This window comes from Suillus discolor, assembly GCF_016758755.1.
Source record: "Suillus discolor strain FC423 chromosome Unknown F5147scaffold_17, whole genome shotgun sequence".
In the NCBI taxonomy this organism is placed as follows: Eukaryota; Fungi; Basidiomycota; class Agaricomycetes; order Boletales; family Suillaceae; genus Suillus; species Suillus discolor.
Genome location: NW_024541264.1, coordinates 152,838 through 167,448, shown reverse-complemented (window position 1 = coordinate 167,448; position 14,611 = coordinate 152,838). Strand labels below are relative to the sequence as shown.

Sequence of the window (14,611 nt, the reverse complement as noted above, 5' to 3'; positions counted from 1 at the left end):
CACAGCCACTTCGAGCTCTGATGTCCCGAGTCGCCATCAGGGATTCAGCAGACTCAAAGGTGAACAATTTCCGTGTATTAATGCACAGGAAGCTCATCAAAATCAGCCTTCGCTCAGCAAACGAAAATCAAAGAGACGCCTCGTCGATTCTGATGAGGAAGAATTTGATGATGCTGCTGACGCTCACATTGAGCACGCCGCCTCTGGCACCGCTCAGGTCGCCCCCGGTCAAGCTCGAAAGAAGAGTAAGGTGGATGCGAGTGCGAAGCGTTTGAAGATGTCAGGCTCTGTGACAGGAGCGAAGAAACAAACGGTGTTCTCTGACGCAGAAGATGCCGAAGTCGACATTGATGATCTCATGGACGAGGATTTCCTTGACAGACCTTTCCCAGATATCGAAGACGAGGATTTGCTTGACGAATCTTTCCCAGATGTCGAAGACGAGGGATTCGAACCTGAAGCCGCACCAAAGCGTGGTGGAAAACCAAAGGTATCTTCGTCCGTGAAGAGCAAGCCTCCGAGGGTCAAATTGGTGTTAGGAAAGGGTGGCAAGCAGAAGGCTGGAAAAGAAAAGGAGAAAGAGAAGGAGATCATGATCAAGGACGAGCGCAAAATCCCTCCCTCTGACACCCTTTCTGTGTCTACTAGCGTCACAGCCCACAGTCAAGTCTCTGATCTCTTTGCGGATGACGAGTCTTCCATCCATCCACCATTGGTAGTCGATCCTTCTGCCCCACCTGATCAGGCCGCCTTGCCGCCACCAGAGCTGAAGAAGCGCAAACTCCCAACAATCAAGAAGAACAAACCCTCTACCTCAGCTGCAGCTTCCACTCAGTCCCAATCCGCCGCTGCCTCCTCCAAGCCACCACCTTCAACTGACGATGTGGCAAAAATAGGCGCTCCTCATCCGCAACGCAAGGCTGCAGGTCTCATGGGGGCAGCAGACTTTGACCTGCGAGATAAAAGCGTGTATGCTGAGCTCTTTAAAGGGGTGAGGCGGTTTTGACGATATTTTTGCATGTTTAAATATCTGTCTACTCTGCAGGCTGGTGGTAGTACTCCTCGTTCTGGACTCAACAGGAGAGAGAAGGAGGAGGAACGACGGAAAGAGCTGAACAAGATGCGTGATGAAGCAAAGGCTAAGCGCGCGGAAGAAGCTGTCTGTTTCTTTTTCTTATTCGCACGGGATCCTTATTTCTGATTCGAGCGCAGAAACATCACTTTGATCTGCAGTCACAAGCAGACAAGATCGCCGGTTTTGAACAGAAGCTTAGAGCCAACAATTGCATGGCTTTGCACCCGAACTTCCTTGCTGCTAAGTTCCGAGAGGAGTACGACAAGGAGAGAGCGCGTCTACGGCATGGCAGGGAGCGGAGCCAGAGTGCTACAAAAGAGGAGGGCGAGGCTTAAGTTCGATGGCTTTCATTTCTTGTTTTGTTTGACTTGTACTCATCTTGCTTTCGGACATGCAATACTAGACTTGTGCATACATCCCTGCAATATTACAAACTTCCTATATTCTATTACTTGCACAACGAACACTTCCGGAGCGTCTTTCATCTCTGTTTCTGGCTGACCCCTAGGGGTGACTTGTACATAGGAGACACGAGGTTGGCGGATATCTTTGTTACCTGGTCGAAACAAAGATCAAACCACCTTTTGTCTGCTGTGGGTTTGTTGGGTGTCGACGCTGACTTATCTCCCTCGATGCTGAGTCCAGAGAGCTGTTGTTCTAGAGAGGACGTATCGGGAAAGAATATTCGTAGCTGTAACTGGAGTCCATTAATTATATCGAGCAGGGCTAACGATTCCTTCCTGATCGTGGTGGGGTTCTGAGGAATATACAACGAGGAGACCAATTCGTCGGACGCAGCAAGGAGTGCGTGGGACTGCAAAAGCAGAGCATCTAGAGCAAAGCTCGGAGGTGGTGGGGTCGGTGCAGACGAAAGCAGATCCAGGAATATACGTTTGTGCAATAGTGTGATTAGCCTCAGCACGGAGTGAACCTGAAAAATGGCGCGTTTAACGAGAGCTGTTTTGAAAGTAGCAGGGACAAGTACTGTACATTTTTTGTGCGCGCCAACTCGTCCTTGTCCATCTTCTCTCCTGTATCACCCAAACCGAGCTCATCCCAACCGTCGTCGATATCATCGCCATCGACATTATCGCTGTCACTCCCTTCCGCTCCGTCTATCATTTCAGACAGTTCCCGAAGACTGTCTTCGAGAGCCCCTCGGTCCTGCTTCCATCTTCGACAGATGGCAGAAATTGTATCCTTTGGTATTCCGTTAGCTCCACGCGCCTGAGTTATGAGATCGTGAAGAGTGCCTGTCCGGACAAGATACCCCTCTCCTGCGGATTCACTCCTTGCTATCGACGGGCCACGCGCAGCGAGGTTCAAAAATGTCTGCACGACTGCACGCAAGGCCTCCAAAATAGCTGTCACCTCATGTTGCACCTCCTTGATAAGCGTCGCCCCATGTAAGTCAGGATTCAAAAGATGAATGCAATGTGCGATGCCAGACGTATATTTCGTTAGATCCGCGATCACGGGTAGAGAAGCGGAGTATGTAGGGGATGATGGTTTGAGCGCAAGAGAAAGTTTAGTGCTGGAGTTGTATATCAGAGAAAGGAGAGCGTCTAGGTCTTTTAGGATCATAGCGAGATCGGAGGTTTGAGGCTCTGATTTATCGCGCTGATTTCGGGAAGCGAGTGCGGAGAGTGCAGCTGTGCATGTCTCGGACGCAGATGTCAAAGCGATGATGACTTGTAGCCATAATGATTTAAAACAGAATTCACGAATCAGTGAGCTGCTCACCTTTCTGCTTGTCAGTCATGTTCACAGTGTTTCAAAACATGTAATGCGCGAATCTAATCCAAAAGTAGGCTTACGTAAAGCCGACTTGTTTTTCTGAATCTTCCCGCAGTTTATGTACTGACGTTCTTGTCACAAGCACTAGTGCCACCATTTCCCTCTGACTCTCCAGTGCATGTCCGTGCACCTCCTGGTAAGTAACTGTTAGTTTAATCGTATGCTACTGCATCAACCATGCTGTTTTGTAGCTACCGGGCATCCTGCGCGCCCAAGGGCGTTCAGTCGTTTCTCTGCCTCCAAAGTCATGCATACAGTTCCGCTCATTCTCTAATTCTCGACCAATACAACCCTACTCAAGATTTACATTCGCATCTAAAGCACCCCTGCTAATTACCCAACACCGGATTCAACCACTAACTGCACAGCCTTGCCTCCGACGCGCACTGTCATTATTCCCTTGGTCGAAAGCATCGTCTACGCCTGCCCCAGCGGTCGTAGCGAAAGTCGCTCGTCTAGAAGCAGAAGCTAACGCAAATCCAGATGATGTTGCTAAGCAGCTGGCCCTGTATCAAGTTCTTGTAGACACGCAAGTGAAAGCTGGGTATGAAGTAGTAATCACTCGTTGGGAAAGGATGTGCGAATTTGTAAATATGTTTTGTATCTCTTATCTGTGTTCTCATTGAACTCATGGGTTGTTTTCCTTTTGATAGAATTCAGCATCACCGCTTCTTCGGTCCGATGCGGCATTCCAGCTGTATCTTACATCCTTACTCAAGACTGGTCAAGAGGTTTCAGTCAACTTGGCTGTTCGCAGACGCGATTCGCTTCTTGCTGCTGCTACTGGTACTACTACTACTACTGCTACAGACGCCTCACCAGCTGATTCTCCGGCCAACGCTTCGGATTCCCCTTCTGATGCTCCTTCAACTTCGTCACCGACACCACCTCCATCCCGAAGTCAAGAGATTGCTTCGGATGTACTCGCTGGGCGCGCAGGACCTTTACTCGCAACTTCTCGTCTTGACGGTGCCTCGGCTTCTCAGAGCACAGACATGGCGAATCTCGCAGCTGCCCTGAGCAAGGGTAGTGGCGTAAGCGGTAATCCCATTCATGTCACTATCAGTGAGCGTAGGTAGTCATCAGCATATACAAATGCATCCCTCTCACTTTGCTTCCAGCGAAAGGGTCCACAGTCATGCGTCTTGTGCGGTTCTTAGTTTTGACTGCCATGGGTGGATTTTGTAGGTGCACATCAGATCATAAGCTTAAGGTCATTGATCTCGTGTTCTCCGACAGTCATTCTCGTTATCTTGTCTGTGCTCTTGGAGAATTCTGGTTTGCTTAAACCTGTTCCTCGACAAGCAGAGTTCGAACCACTTCAACAAAGGACCATACGGTTTAGCGATGTTCATGGTGTCGACGAAGTGAAAGAGGTAAGCTTTGCAGCTTATAAATCGCCTGAGAAGACATATTTCACGCTCATCTAGGAACTCCACGATATAGTAGAATTTCTCAAGGATCCAACTGTTTTTGCATCCCTTGGTGGTAAACTTCCAAAAGGCGTTTTGCTAACGGGACCTCCCGGTACCGGTAAAACCATGCTCGCACGTGCTATTGCCGGAGAGGCGGGAGTGCCATTTTTCTTTGCATCCGGCTCTGAGTTCGAGGAAATGTTCGTGGGTGTTGGCGCTAAGCGTGTCCGAGAGCTTTTCGCAACCGCTCGGAAGAGACAGCCTGCTATTATTTTCATCGATGAATTGGATGCTGTTGGTGGGAAGCGCAGTCATAGGGACCAACATTACATGAAACAGACCTTGAATCAGCTGTTGGTGGAAATGGATGGTTTCTTGCAAAGCGAAGGCATCATCGTCATTGCTGCGACTAACTTCCCGGAAAGTTTGGACCTGTAAGTGCTAGGCTTGTCATATCTGGTGCCGATGTCTCTGACAATTGTTTGTTTAGTGCTTTGACGCGCCCGGGCCGATTTGACAGGATTATCGCTGTCCCTTTGCCCGATATCCGTGGTCGAGTCCAACTACTTCAGCATTTTATGAAAGAGGTGGTCGCAAGCGTTGGTACGCTTTTTCTCTTGCTCGGTGCAATCCAATCACTAAATCGTGTTGGGCTTACTGTTAAGCTGTCGATCCTAAAGTACTAGCGCGGGGTACGCCAGGTTTCTCCGGTGCCGAACTGCAAAACATGGTGAAGTGAGTGCAGCATGCGCTTTTCCTGTCTCTCAGATACTTTGACACGTTATATATCAGTCAGGCTGCCATACAAGCATCGAAGGAAGGTTATAGCGAGGTCACATTAAAGCACTTTGAATGGGCCAAGGCACGTGTTCTTCATTTTCTGGGTAATTTAGGACGATTATATAACCCTATCTCACTTTGATGTAGGACCGCATTCTTTTGGGAGCCGAGAGGAAGAGCGCATACATTGACGAGAAGAACAAGTTGTTGACCGCTTATCACGAGGTGCATCATCAACCACACGAATCCCGCGTGAAAATTTCGAAGCTGATGGATGGTGGTAGGGAGGACATGCCCTGACAGCTCTTTATACGGATGGTGCTATGCCCCTCCATAAAGTCACGTGTGTTCCGCGTGGCCATGCGTTGGGCGTTGTACGTGCCGATGGTGACCCTCCAGGCTTGAAAACTATGCTGATACTTGCATTTATCAGACTTCCCAACTTCCTGAAGATGACCGGTATTCAGTAACGCAAACGGAGTTCAAAGCCACGATTGACGTTTGCATGGGTGGTCGCGTAGCGGAGGGACTTAGCGAGTTTTTTTCACCCCGATCTCCCACAACTGCTGACTTGAGATTTTAGTTTACGGGACAGGGGGCCTTACAAGTGGTGCCTCATCTGATCTCCAGCATGCCACTCGTACTGCAACCGCCATGGTCAAGGTTAGCATAAATCAAATTGACTCTCTTGGACATTACGTGACCATCTCACCGCTACTTGGGTGACATCTGTAGAAATGGGGTTTCTCGGAAAAAGTTGGTCCAGTGTTCTATAGCGACCAAGATGAAGCGATAAGCCCTGCCACAAGGGAGAAAATAGATGCGGAAATCACCAAGCGAGTAACTTCTGTTGAATTGTTGCCATTATGTTAACCATGCTACTATTAGATTACTGCAACAGGGTGAGGCACGGGCAACCAAACTTCTGACGGAAAAGAAGGAGGAACTACATCGGGTGCGCGCATTTCTTCTTCCTGTTGCTGTTCACATCTCACGAGCTTCCGTTTGTGTATTTGCAGCTTGCGCATGCCCTGGTAGAACACGAAACTTTGGATGCCGAGGAAGTAAGGAAGGTCATCAGGGGCGAGCCAATACGGAATATCAAGGAAAAGATTTCTCACGATGAGGTCGCGGAGGTTGCGTCAGAGGAAATCCCTGCACTGACATAAGGTGCACCTTATTTTTTGCACAAACATTAGACTAAGTTGGGGGTTAGGACGTATAATGCATATTTTGTATATCTCAGGGCTGAGTCTGGGAGATCTCCTCGCTTTTTATGCGGTAGTCTTGTCTTGGGATCTACAAAAAAAACGACCGTCCAATGATCTCCGTGAAATGATATTGTCGATAGAAGGCAGTCCGAAGGAAATTTGGGGCAGAGAACATGTCATTTGTATCAAGTGAAGGTGGGATAAGTCAAGAGGAAGATGCCCCCGGCAAGCTTTACACACCACGAGTTCGCTGATTAGTTTTGTACGTCAGTGGATCGTTGTTATGCGCAACCCATCACGTTTTCGTTGTGCGGTTGTCGCCTCGTCTCCGATCCTCAACGACTGGACAAGAACGGTAGCCTTTCACACAGGATTGACATTGCTATTACTATAGCGTGTATAGTCGTGACTAAAGTCCGTCTGGCCAAGCTTCGTCATGGCGATGGCAGTTCCCGAGGTGGACATAGTACTTTTGGCGTCATCGATTAACCAGTTGCTAGAGCCGAAAACGGATATGAATCGCTATGAAGACGTCATGCTGCAATTTCACGCCACAAAACGCCACGCAGTGACAGATGTGACCTGGTCAACGGAAGTTTTGGTGTTGATAGACGCTGACATGATGTTACCCAATCACGTATTGAAGTAGCAGCATGCCGCAGATCCAGAAACTCGAACCAATCTAACGCTAAATCCGCACCATGCCTCTGACAACAGCCGTACATGCTCGTAACTTCTTCAATTCAATGTGAGTAAATTAGTTAACATCCGCGGTACCATGCGAGCATTAAATCTACAATGCGGAAGCCACGCACCTATTTGGCGATGACGTTTTGCCTCACGTTCGATGACTGAATACCGAGCCAGAAGACGGCGACAGGGGACTATCGTTTATCTGAACTGTCACTACCTCAACAAAGGATGCCGTTTCCCGGTAGACCTTCTTGTTACAATCATATATGCCAAACACAACTGTCAAGGTTAGTATCGGTACCGTGAATTTCGCATGTTTCATGAAGTATGTGATAGCTGAATCCCGTTGCAGGTTTTCGCCTTTCACCGGATGCTTATGCAGGTCTGTCAAAAGCGTAGTCTCAACAAGGGAAGCTTTTATCGTAAATATGCATTAGGTTACCTCCTGGTGCCGCATCGATTTCCAAGAGAATGGGGATTTGTGTCATAGTGCCTGCACGTCACGATTCAAATGCCGATTCCAGCGCGGGGTTTCCAAGTCGTGGAAAAACTCTCAGAACCAATACTAGGCAAAGAAGAGCAAAGACTACCGATGACATTGACGCCGCGTCAATTCGGCTTCCTTGATCAGTGGTGGATTTCATCGTTTGACAATTTTGGTCAAATAGAGAGGGGGATCTGGAAGATATACGGCAACATGACCTGTCACATCTGACTGACCGAGGTGGGAACATGGTTTAACATGGTTGACTTGCAGGAGCGCAAGCAATGTCAATATTCATGTAGTTGACGTCGCTCTTCCAAAAAGCGACTCGAAGGGCAAGTTGGAGAGTTTCTTCAGCGACAAATGACTGTTAACAGTATAATTGAATTACATCGTGATGACAGTGCGATCAAGCGGAGACGGAAAATTATAGCCCGCATGCCAGTTCGTATTTTGGATAGGAGCTAAGCTTGTAATACACAAGCCATCTTTGGAGGTGCGAAGCCGCTAAAACGCTTCAGGCCTTCACTCTGACTCATCACGAGCCGGCCGCCAAGTAGGTCACCGTTTCAAGGTCCGTTCGTAACCAGTTGACCTGTGGACCTTGTCGATGAGTCTCTAGCATTCTGCCGCTTCACCCCCCCGACTGGTTTTGACGGACAAGTCTCATATGGGTCTCACAAAATGTCGATTTATTTATAAACATTCCCGGAATCCTTGACTATCCTGGACGCCTTCGAGCTTCAGGGAAACCAAAAGGGGATTGATACCCAGGAAGAGAAGCTTGTCAGTAAGATGGTGCCTTTTGCATGTTCCACGGAATGGAGAAAGGTCCATGAGTTCGGGAAGCAATTTCCTTGGGTGGAATACAAGCTCACGTCTCCATTGACCTCCCGCAGGACCCCCGAATATAGGTGGGGAGGCCTGATTTTGTCAGGACAAATTGTCGAGGTCTAAGGGTCGTATGCGCGATGCAATCAGGACAAATTGGGGGCCAGATCCTTTATCCGGAAAATACAAGCAGGATGATGAAGGCCTGGTCTCCAGAAAATTTTCAGGTGGTAGTTTGTAAGTTATATTACAAGGTGCTCACCTGAGCAATGTTTTTCTTAGCATTCCAATTTGGAGCGAATTGAGCATGCTGTTATACTCACAGAAGGTAGGCGTGGCATATGGTCAGGATCAGTTTTACAACACCGTTTCTTTCGATTGACTCACTAATCGTGTTGATTTTATTCATGTCAGTTTGTTCTCAAGGTGGCGAGAAAGCGACCCTCATGCTTGGCAATCACAGGTGAAAGGTATGGGGTTTGTCTCGTATCTTGCTATGTAAATTTACATGTCGGATCTACAAGCTTTTAGGTTTGCACATGTCCCCTCTCCCGAGAAGGCTCCCGGGATAATTTGTCCTCAGTGCCGATGGCCGAATGCTCAGTACTAATCGCAGCGCTTCAGGAATTGACCAAGTCGAGGAAGGGAGGTTTGCGGAAAATAGTACTCGGGCCTCCGCTGCACGCGTAGGGCCTCTGATAGGGCCCAGAAAGACTGGACAAGCCTCTATAGGAACACTCTATGATGATAGATAATGTAAATATACCCCGGAGCGCCAAGGCCAACGGGAGATAAATTGACGAATTTTAGAAAAAATATTGGGATCAGGGCACCCGGGGGTCGTGCTCGCGCCCATCGGCATGAACGTCGATCAATTACAAACAAGGTTAAAGGGCGAAAATTTCGCCCAAAGTTCGCACCGTCATCCCTGAGATCTTGAGACCCGTATTTTTTGCCATAAAGCAGATGAAAGGTCTCTGGTATAGGCCAAAAATTGGTATGACACGGGAGTTGGCGGACTTGTACCGCGAGATTTGAATCGTATGTAATAGTTAATTATACTGCACACACGTACTCTCGGCTTAAAAGCAGGAGCATTCTCCCCGTCTCTACCTCTGGTATACCTCAACACCGACGACCTTCTTCATCTGCGTACGGTAAGTCGTTGGTAATAACGATGCCGCCGGGAAGATCTCACGAAGTCACTAAAAGCAGTGCCTTTGGTAAACTCAAAACTTGTCGCTTGCTTATTAGCGTTGTCCTACCGCCGCCGACGAAGTGTAAAGACCCATTCAAGCTTCTCGTATCAAAACTGAAATAGCCCTTGTTCCATATCCTATCAGATGTGCTATCGACAGCTGCGTTTCACCAAAAATACGGCATGCGGTCATCTTACATTCCAAGGCGACACTTACATTGACTGTCTTGCACGAGACTGCATCCTCAGCACAAATCATCCGACCACGTGCGGATCACCGGCGAGACCATGCAATTGCCGTCGGTATTATAGGTAAGCCACCATCGTGATAGCTTTTTTTGCTTCCGCGAAGCTTTCGGTCGCTTATTGTTATTCTCCAGTCAACCCCAGCGGCTGATCACACCAGAAGTATATCGTGTTCCTCAATTTTAAATTTGGTCTGGTGCTGATCCGTCATGTTCACAGCGTCCCTCCGGAATATGTCCACAGTGCCCCCAATGACAAGATCCAGCTAATCTGACATATCTCACCACTGGCTGCGACACTCTGTATATATATATATCACGTCTTGGATCACCTAATGCATTCTTCCAATCGTCCAGGAGTGCTCACGTCTGCCACCCCGGTGGTTTCAAGGATTACCTTCCTAGAAATTATATCTCTACTATGTATAACTACACATCCAAGCCCAACAACGTATCATCATCAATCCCACCGTCTCCATAATCGATATCCATATCGTCTTCCTGCTCTTGTTGTTGCTCCATGAGCAGTGCTTGTTCCTTCTGCTTTGCTTGCGCTTTCTCAATATCATCTAGTGTCCATAACGATACACCAGTCTGATTTTCGTTTGGATTCTGCGAAATTGTGCGCATGAAGAGCTTGGAAAGTGTCAAGGCCATATCCGTGGAAAGATTAGAAGCAACCTCCGTGATGTATTGATTTATCCACCGGGGTAACTTGGCCCGTTTGTCGGCACGAGCAAAACGCTGTCACGATTGGCAAGTTAGTCAAACGATTATTTGCAAAACATAGACTAACCTTGTCTGCGAACACCATCAGACCCCAGTCAGTCTTACCTCGCAGGACACGTCCAACGCATTGAGCGGCGTTGCGCATGGCATCAAAACCAAGGAACTCGGATTCTCTTATGCGGTATGCATCACGCAAATACTCCAACCGTGCTTTTAATATCCGGCTCTCCGTGTATTGATATGGGACCCTATTGCGATTCTATCAGTTGCCGGCTCTAATGTATGAATTCAATCACGAACCCAAACATGATCACAGCTCTCCCATAGTTGTGATCAAAATCGATACCCTCTGACACTTTTCCACGCGCGACCGACAGAAGAACAGCTCCTCGGCCATTATCGCAAGCCTGCAGTAATTCTGTGAGTGGTCGAACTTCTCTGTGGCATAGGCACTTCTCACGCGGCGATAGTTTTCCAAAGCAATGCTCGTCTCGTTTGCATCTGGCGTTTCCACAAATATTAACTTGTTCTTCCAGACCTCGTTGAGAATACCCTAAGAAAATGATGAATAAAGTTTTATTTCTTGGGGTACAGAGATTTACCATATCATTCCAAGCTGCAACGATGGACTCCATGTAAAGATAACTAGGGAAGAAAGCCACGATGCCGTCCGGTACGATCTTGCTGTACTCGATGAGAATACTTCCAAAGTTGCGAACTACGGCGGGGTCATTTCTAACTTCGAAACGTGAACTGATAGCGACTTGGTCACTTCCTCGCGTGATGACCTTCTATTCTCAGTGGACAAGAGCACAGAGATTAGCAAGACAACTCACTAACGGTAAGAAAGCATTGCGTGTGAGCGTCATAGGATATGTTTCTTGCACGACGGGGGTGAATTGCAGCATCTTTGGATACATGTCCAATGGGGAGATGGTTCCTGAAGTGATTACGACGCTGCTGAAATGCTCGAATACGGGTTTGATTGCGAGCGACGGGTCCAGGCATCTGACATTAATGCTGAGTAGGCAAAGAAAATTCAGGATAGGTAATCAAACTCTCACGTGAAGTGGAAGATGGGATTAGGAACGGTCGCGTTATCGGTTTCGAATGGTTCAAGAATAAGAAGAAACCCTGTAACAGAGTTAATATCGACGTTAATAAGGATTAGAGTTCAAACCCTTTTCGTAAGTTGCAACGAGGGTTGCAAAACTTGCGACCTTCTGCAATGCCGAGTACTCATCTAACCGATTCAGCTCCAATGTACGGATCATCGACTGTAGTCGCTCTGCACAAAACCTGAAGGCTGACGTTAAAGAATACAGGCGGAAAGAAAACAATACTTGCCGCAGTGGTCGCCGCTCAATGTAAGTGATATCTTTTAAGTGCTGTAGAAACGACAATGGCGTTTCCGCAACGACATGCAAAACGCGCATCCTAGTCTATGGTAACTGTCAACAGGTGTGCCGCATAGGTGTCAGACCAAAAACCTTAAGATATTCCACGAATCGCTTCAAAAATGCCACAAAATGTTCGGCTTTCCTGATGTTTCCTGGAACAGCTTCTTTCAGGAGGTCATCTGGCAAAACTTTCCCGGAAATTTCAGTAAAAGTGGAAAGCTGTTTGATTTCTCGACGAACCTGGGTTGGCCATGAATGCGTCTTCGTCAGAAGCTTCCGCCGCCGATTCCTGCAGCCCCTCGACAAGTCTCGCATATTCGTCCTGTAGTTTGGCCGCGTCCGTTTTCTTGATCCTAAAAATGTACTTGAGTACTACGATCACAATGATATATAAAACACTAACTCATCTATTTTTTCACCCAATTTCACAACACTGCGTGCAGCTGAATCCAACATCGGTCGGGTCAAGTCAATGCTCAATGACTCGATGCACACATTGTCTGCGATGGATTATAGAAAAATCAAATGATTATTCGACAAGGCCTACCGATATTGTGAGCTTCGTCAAAAACGACGATGGCGTCTTTTGAGAGTTCTTTGGAAACTTGTTCGGCAACTTTGGGATCAAGCAGATAGTGGAACGAGTAGATGATGACATCCACGAACGGCATCTTGCGCAGTTGATGAGGGCTACTGTGTGATATTGACGTCACTCACCATTCGCCGAACCGTGAAGTACGGACATGTCTTGGTTTCGCGCCCGTGCTGAAGAACATCGGCTAGTGTCCATATGCCAGGGGGTATTAAGGAGCCAGGTTCACCTTTACCCAGGTTCTAAGACGAATTAGCACCCATGGGGCAACTGATGCAAATTTCAATGACTCACCTCGTGCCAATCGCACAATTCGACTGAACCTGGATCTGCGCGACCTTTCTCGCATACAGCAGAGTTGGTGAGGTCTCGACAACGGGCATCGACTACCTTGCCCTTCTTCTCCTTTGAGACCTAGAAAGTTAGCATACAGAGAAACGTAAGCTGTGGAAACGGGCTCTTTACAACGTGTGTACTCACGTCTGGGTGTATGCAGAGGTTCTTCCTACTCGTGAGTCCGAGTCCCATGAAACTTTGTTCTTTTGCTTCTTGTTCGGGGGTCTCCGCAAACTTGATCCGGTACGCCATGAGACGCTTCAGCTCGGCCAACGCTTTCTCGATCTCTGGAACTGTTCGCGAGCAATATATAAGTTTCCGTTTCGTGGGGTAAAACTGGCAAGAAGCGTCAAGAAATATGCTATGATGCGAGCTTGGAAACATACCTGTTGATATGACACAATTAGAGACAGCAGTGAAACGGTCTTCCCTGTTCCTGAAGGCATCTCCAAAACGCAATGCCCCTAGAGGAAAGCAGTCAGAATAGCATATCCAGGACAATACCTACGTGTGTCGTACCGTTGCATCCAGGGTTCTTTTGAGATCACACATGTATGCATATTGTTCTGCAGATGACAGAGTTAACGTGGAGTATGGCTGGCATTTGAATGTACGAACCAGGGTAAATTCGGTCATAAGGGAAAACAATCTGAAGTAGAGAACTTCAGCATCATTAATGTCCACCAAACATAACAATACAAACGGGTAGGTTGTCGATAAAGAATTTCATGAACACCTCGCAGATGCTGACGGTGGCAAGGAAGTTAGACCAGTAAACCATTCAGCCCTAGGCCTAACGAGGCAGCGTGACCGTTTGTCACAATCGCGTTGCTCTTTGTCCTGCACTAGCACATCTAGATCTAGCCGCACGGTTTGTTCAACGCCGACACCACATCCATGCAGCTCAGTTCTATGGTACTCTGTATACATTCACGGCTAACATCACGCTGCAGCATGTTCTTGCCTTAGTGAACAGTAAGTCGATACGCCCTTAGTTGTTCTCAACATCACTCCCGCCACATCCAACAGCTCCTACACCTCCGCCATCTTCAGTGCATCTTGCATAATTCTCCGCGAGATCCGTACACTGCTTTGGAACACTACCAGGCTGCAGCAACTCATAAGCAACGTGAAGATGTCAAGGTCTGCTCCTTCAGCGCCATTCTTCTAAATGACCGACTAACTTAGTAGTAGGATGGACCGCACCGCCGACCCTTTGCTTCCCTCATCCCTGGGCCTCCGTCTGATGCATCCCCTTCTTCTGATCATGCATCCCACCCGCCCTCGCGCCGTCTTGTGCTAACCCGCTTTCTCGCGCTCTCCCGACGTCTTGTGCCGTTGCCCACTTACTTTCTCGCACCCTCCCGCTGTTGCCTACTTGCTTTCTCGTACCATCCGCTGTTGCCCACCCGCTATTCATTGCACCTGCCCCAGTATCATCTGATAAATCTGTAGCATGGGGGAATATCGTCACTCTGTAAAGTTTACGGAGACTTTCTGACGCGATGCGAGAACTGACGCAATCCTTTTTTCTCGCAGTACCAACCACTCGCGATCACCTAGCAGATGCTTGGTAGGAACTTCATGTGTCACAAGGCGGCCACCGTCTGTGCCGCCCAAGACGCCCAATACAGGGATTAGTTCTGCCTTTGATATGTCGCGACGACAGCGAACAACCCCGTTGGACGCGCAGCCCCCTTCAAGCTGGTCAAAGTGCCCTGTGCCTGCCAGCAGACGCAAAAGTATTGATGGCAGATCTCAGCCTTCTCTTAGTGACTCAGAAGTGCGCAACTCCTTCTATGTATATCCACCCGTTGAACCTAAC

General features: G+C 48.1%; 5 protein-coding genes across 5 annotated transcripts; 3 read left to right on the top strand and 2 right to left on the bottom strand.

Annotated features, from left to right (window-relative positions):
- The first annotated feature begins 15 nt into the window (after positions 1 to 15).
- Positions 16 to 1,515, top strand: F5147DRAFT_685727 (uncharacterized protein). The gene is made up of 3 exons (XM_041436691.1): positions 16 to 991; positions 1,046 to 1,159; positions 1,213 to 1,515. Exons 1-3 carry the CDS (start codon positions 278 to 280, stop codon positions 1,408 to 1,410), a joined length of 1,026 nt encoding a protein of 341 aa, XP_041294764.1. The 5' UTR covers positions 16 to 277; the 3' UTR covers positions 1,411 to 1,515.
- F5147DRAFT_609608 (uncharacterized protein) lies at positions 1,516 to 2,850 on the bottom strand. The gene is made up of 3 exons (XM_041432412.1): positions 2,819 to 2,850; positions 2,066 to 2,766; positions 1,516 to 2,006 (listed from the first exon to the last, which is right to left on the bottom strand). Exons 1-3 carry the CDS (start codon positions 2,835 to 2,837, stop codon positions 1,557 to 1,559), a joined length of 1,170 nt encoding a protein of 389 aa, XP_041294763.1. The 5' UTR covers positions 2,838 to 2,850; the 3' UTR covers positions 1,516 to 1,556.
- Positions 2,851 to 2,912: 62 nt separating this feature from the next.
- Positions 2,913 to 6,475, top strand: F5147DRAFT_90927 (ATP-dependent metallopeptidase Hfl). The gene is made up of 16 exons (XM_041444460.1): positions 2,913 to 3,008; positions 3,064 to 3,459; positions 3,526 to 3,943; positions 3,994 to 4,056; positions 4,112 to 4,248; positions 4,303 to 4,721; positions 4,778 to 4,890; positions 4,953 to 5,022; positions 5,080 to 5,149; positions 5,215 to 5,292; positions 5,352 to 5,441; positions 5,501 to 5,600; positions 5,651 to 5,730; positions 5,803 to 5,903; positions 5,956 to 6,022; positions 6,087 to 6,475. The coding sequence occupies exons 1-16, from the start codon at positions 2,991 to 2,993 to the stop codon at positions 6,234 to 6,236; spliced, it is 2,370 nt and encodes a 789-aa protein (XP_041294762.1). The 5' UTR covers positions 2,913 to 2,990; the 3' UTR covers positions 6,237 to 6,475.
- A 3,031-nt stretch (positions 6,476 to 9,506) lies between these two features.
- On the top strand, positions 9,507 to 10,072 carry F5147DRAFT_90914 (uncharacterized protein). Its single transcript, XM_041444459.1, has 3 exons — positions 9,507 to 9,796; positions 9,865 to 9,892; positions 9,950 to 10,072. The coding sequence occupies exons 1-3, from the start codon at positions 9,630 to 9,632 to the stop codon at positions 9,983 to 9,985; spliced, it is 231 nt and encodes a 76-aa protein (XP_041294761.1). The 5' UTR covers positions 9,507 to 9,629; the 3' UTR covers positions 9,986 to 10,072.
- Positions 9,980 to 13,516, bottom strand: F5147DRAFT_793098 (uncharacterized protein; the record flags this gene model as incomplete). The annotated part of the gene is made up of 20 exons (XM_041443113.1): positions 9,980 to 10,473; positions 10,526 to 10,706; positions 10,759 to 10,865; positions 10,919 to 11,011; positions 11,061 to 11,246; positions 11,295 to 11,466; positions 11,523 to 11,592; positions 11,639 to 11,757; positions 11,806 to 11,900; positions 11,949 to 12,046; positions 12,099 to 12,211; positions 12,262 to 12,358; positions 12,406 to 12,529; positions 12,576 to 12,692; positions 12,745 to 12,864; positions 12,931 to 13,122; positions 13,173 to 13,250; positions 13,306 to 13,352; positions 13,405 to 13,435; positions 13,490 to 13,516. The coding sequence occupies 20 exons, from the start codon at positions 13,514 to 13,516 to the stop codon at positions 10,159 to 10,161; spliced, it is 2,382 nt and encodes a 793-aa protein (XP_041294760.1). The 3' UTR covers positions 9,980 to 10,158.
- Between the last annotated feature and the right edge of the window lie 1,095 nt (positions 13,517 to 14,611).

Bases quoted from the DNA above. Each gene is read 5' to 3' on its own strand.
- F5147DRAFT_90927 (XM_041444460.1), top strand. The intron at 5,601-5,650 runs GCGAGTTTTTTT...TTGAGATTTTAG, and splicing joins TCGCGTAGCGGAGGGACTTA to TTTACGGGACAGGGGGCCTT. The intron at 6,023-6,086 runs GTGCGCGCATTT...GTGTATTTGCAG, and splicing joins AGAAGGAGGAACTACATCGG to CTTGCGCATGCCCTGGTAGA.
- F5147DRAFT_685727 (XM_041436691.1), top strand. From the start codon at position 278: ATGTCAGGCTCTGTGACAGGAGCGAAGAAACAAACGGTGTTCTCTGAC. The intron at 992-1,045 runs GTGAGGCGGTTT...TCTACTCTGCAG, and splicing joins ATGCTGAGCTCTTTAAAGGG to GCTGGTGGTAGTACTCCTCG. The intron at 1,160-1,212 runs GTCTGTTTCTTT...ATTCGAGCGCAG, and splicing joins CTAAGCGCGCGGAAGAAGCT to AAACATCACTTTGATCTGCA.
- F5147DRAFT_90914 (XM_041444459.1), top strand. From the start codon at position 9,630: ATGTGCTATCGACAGCTGCGTTTCACCAAAAATACGGCATGCGGTCAT. The intron at 9,797-9,864 runs GTAAGCCACCAT...GTTATTCTCCAG, and splicing joins AATTGCCGTCGGTATTATAG to TCAACCCCAGCGGCTGATCA. The intron at 9,893-9,949 runs GTATATCGTGTT...TCATGTTCACAG, and splicing joins AGCGGCTGATCACACCAGAA to CGTCCCTCCGGAATATGTCC.
- F5147DRAFT_609608 (XM_041432412.1), bottom strand. The intron at 2,007-2,065 runs GTACAGTACTTG...GCCATTTTTCAG, and splicing joins AGTTGGCGCGCACAAAAAAT to GTTCACTCCGTGCTGAGGCT.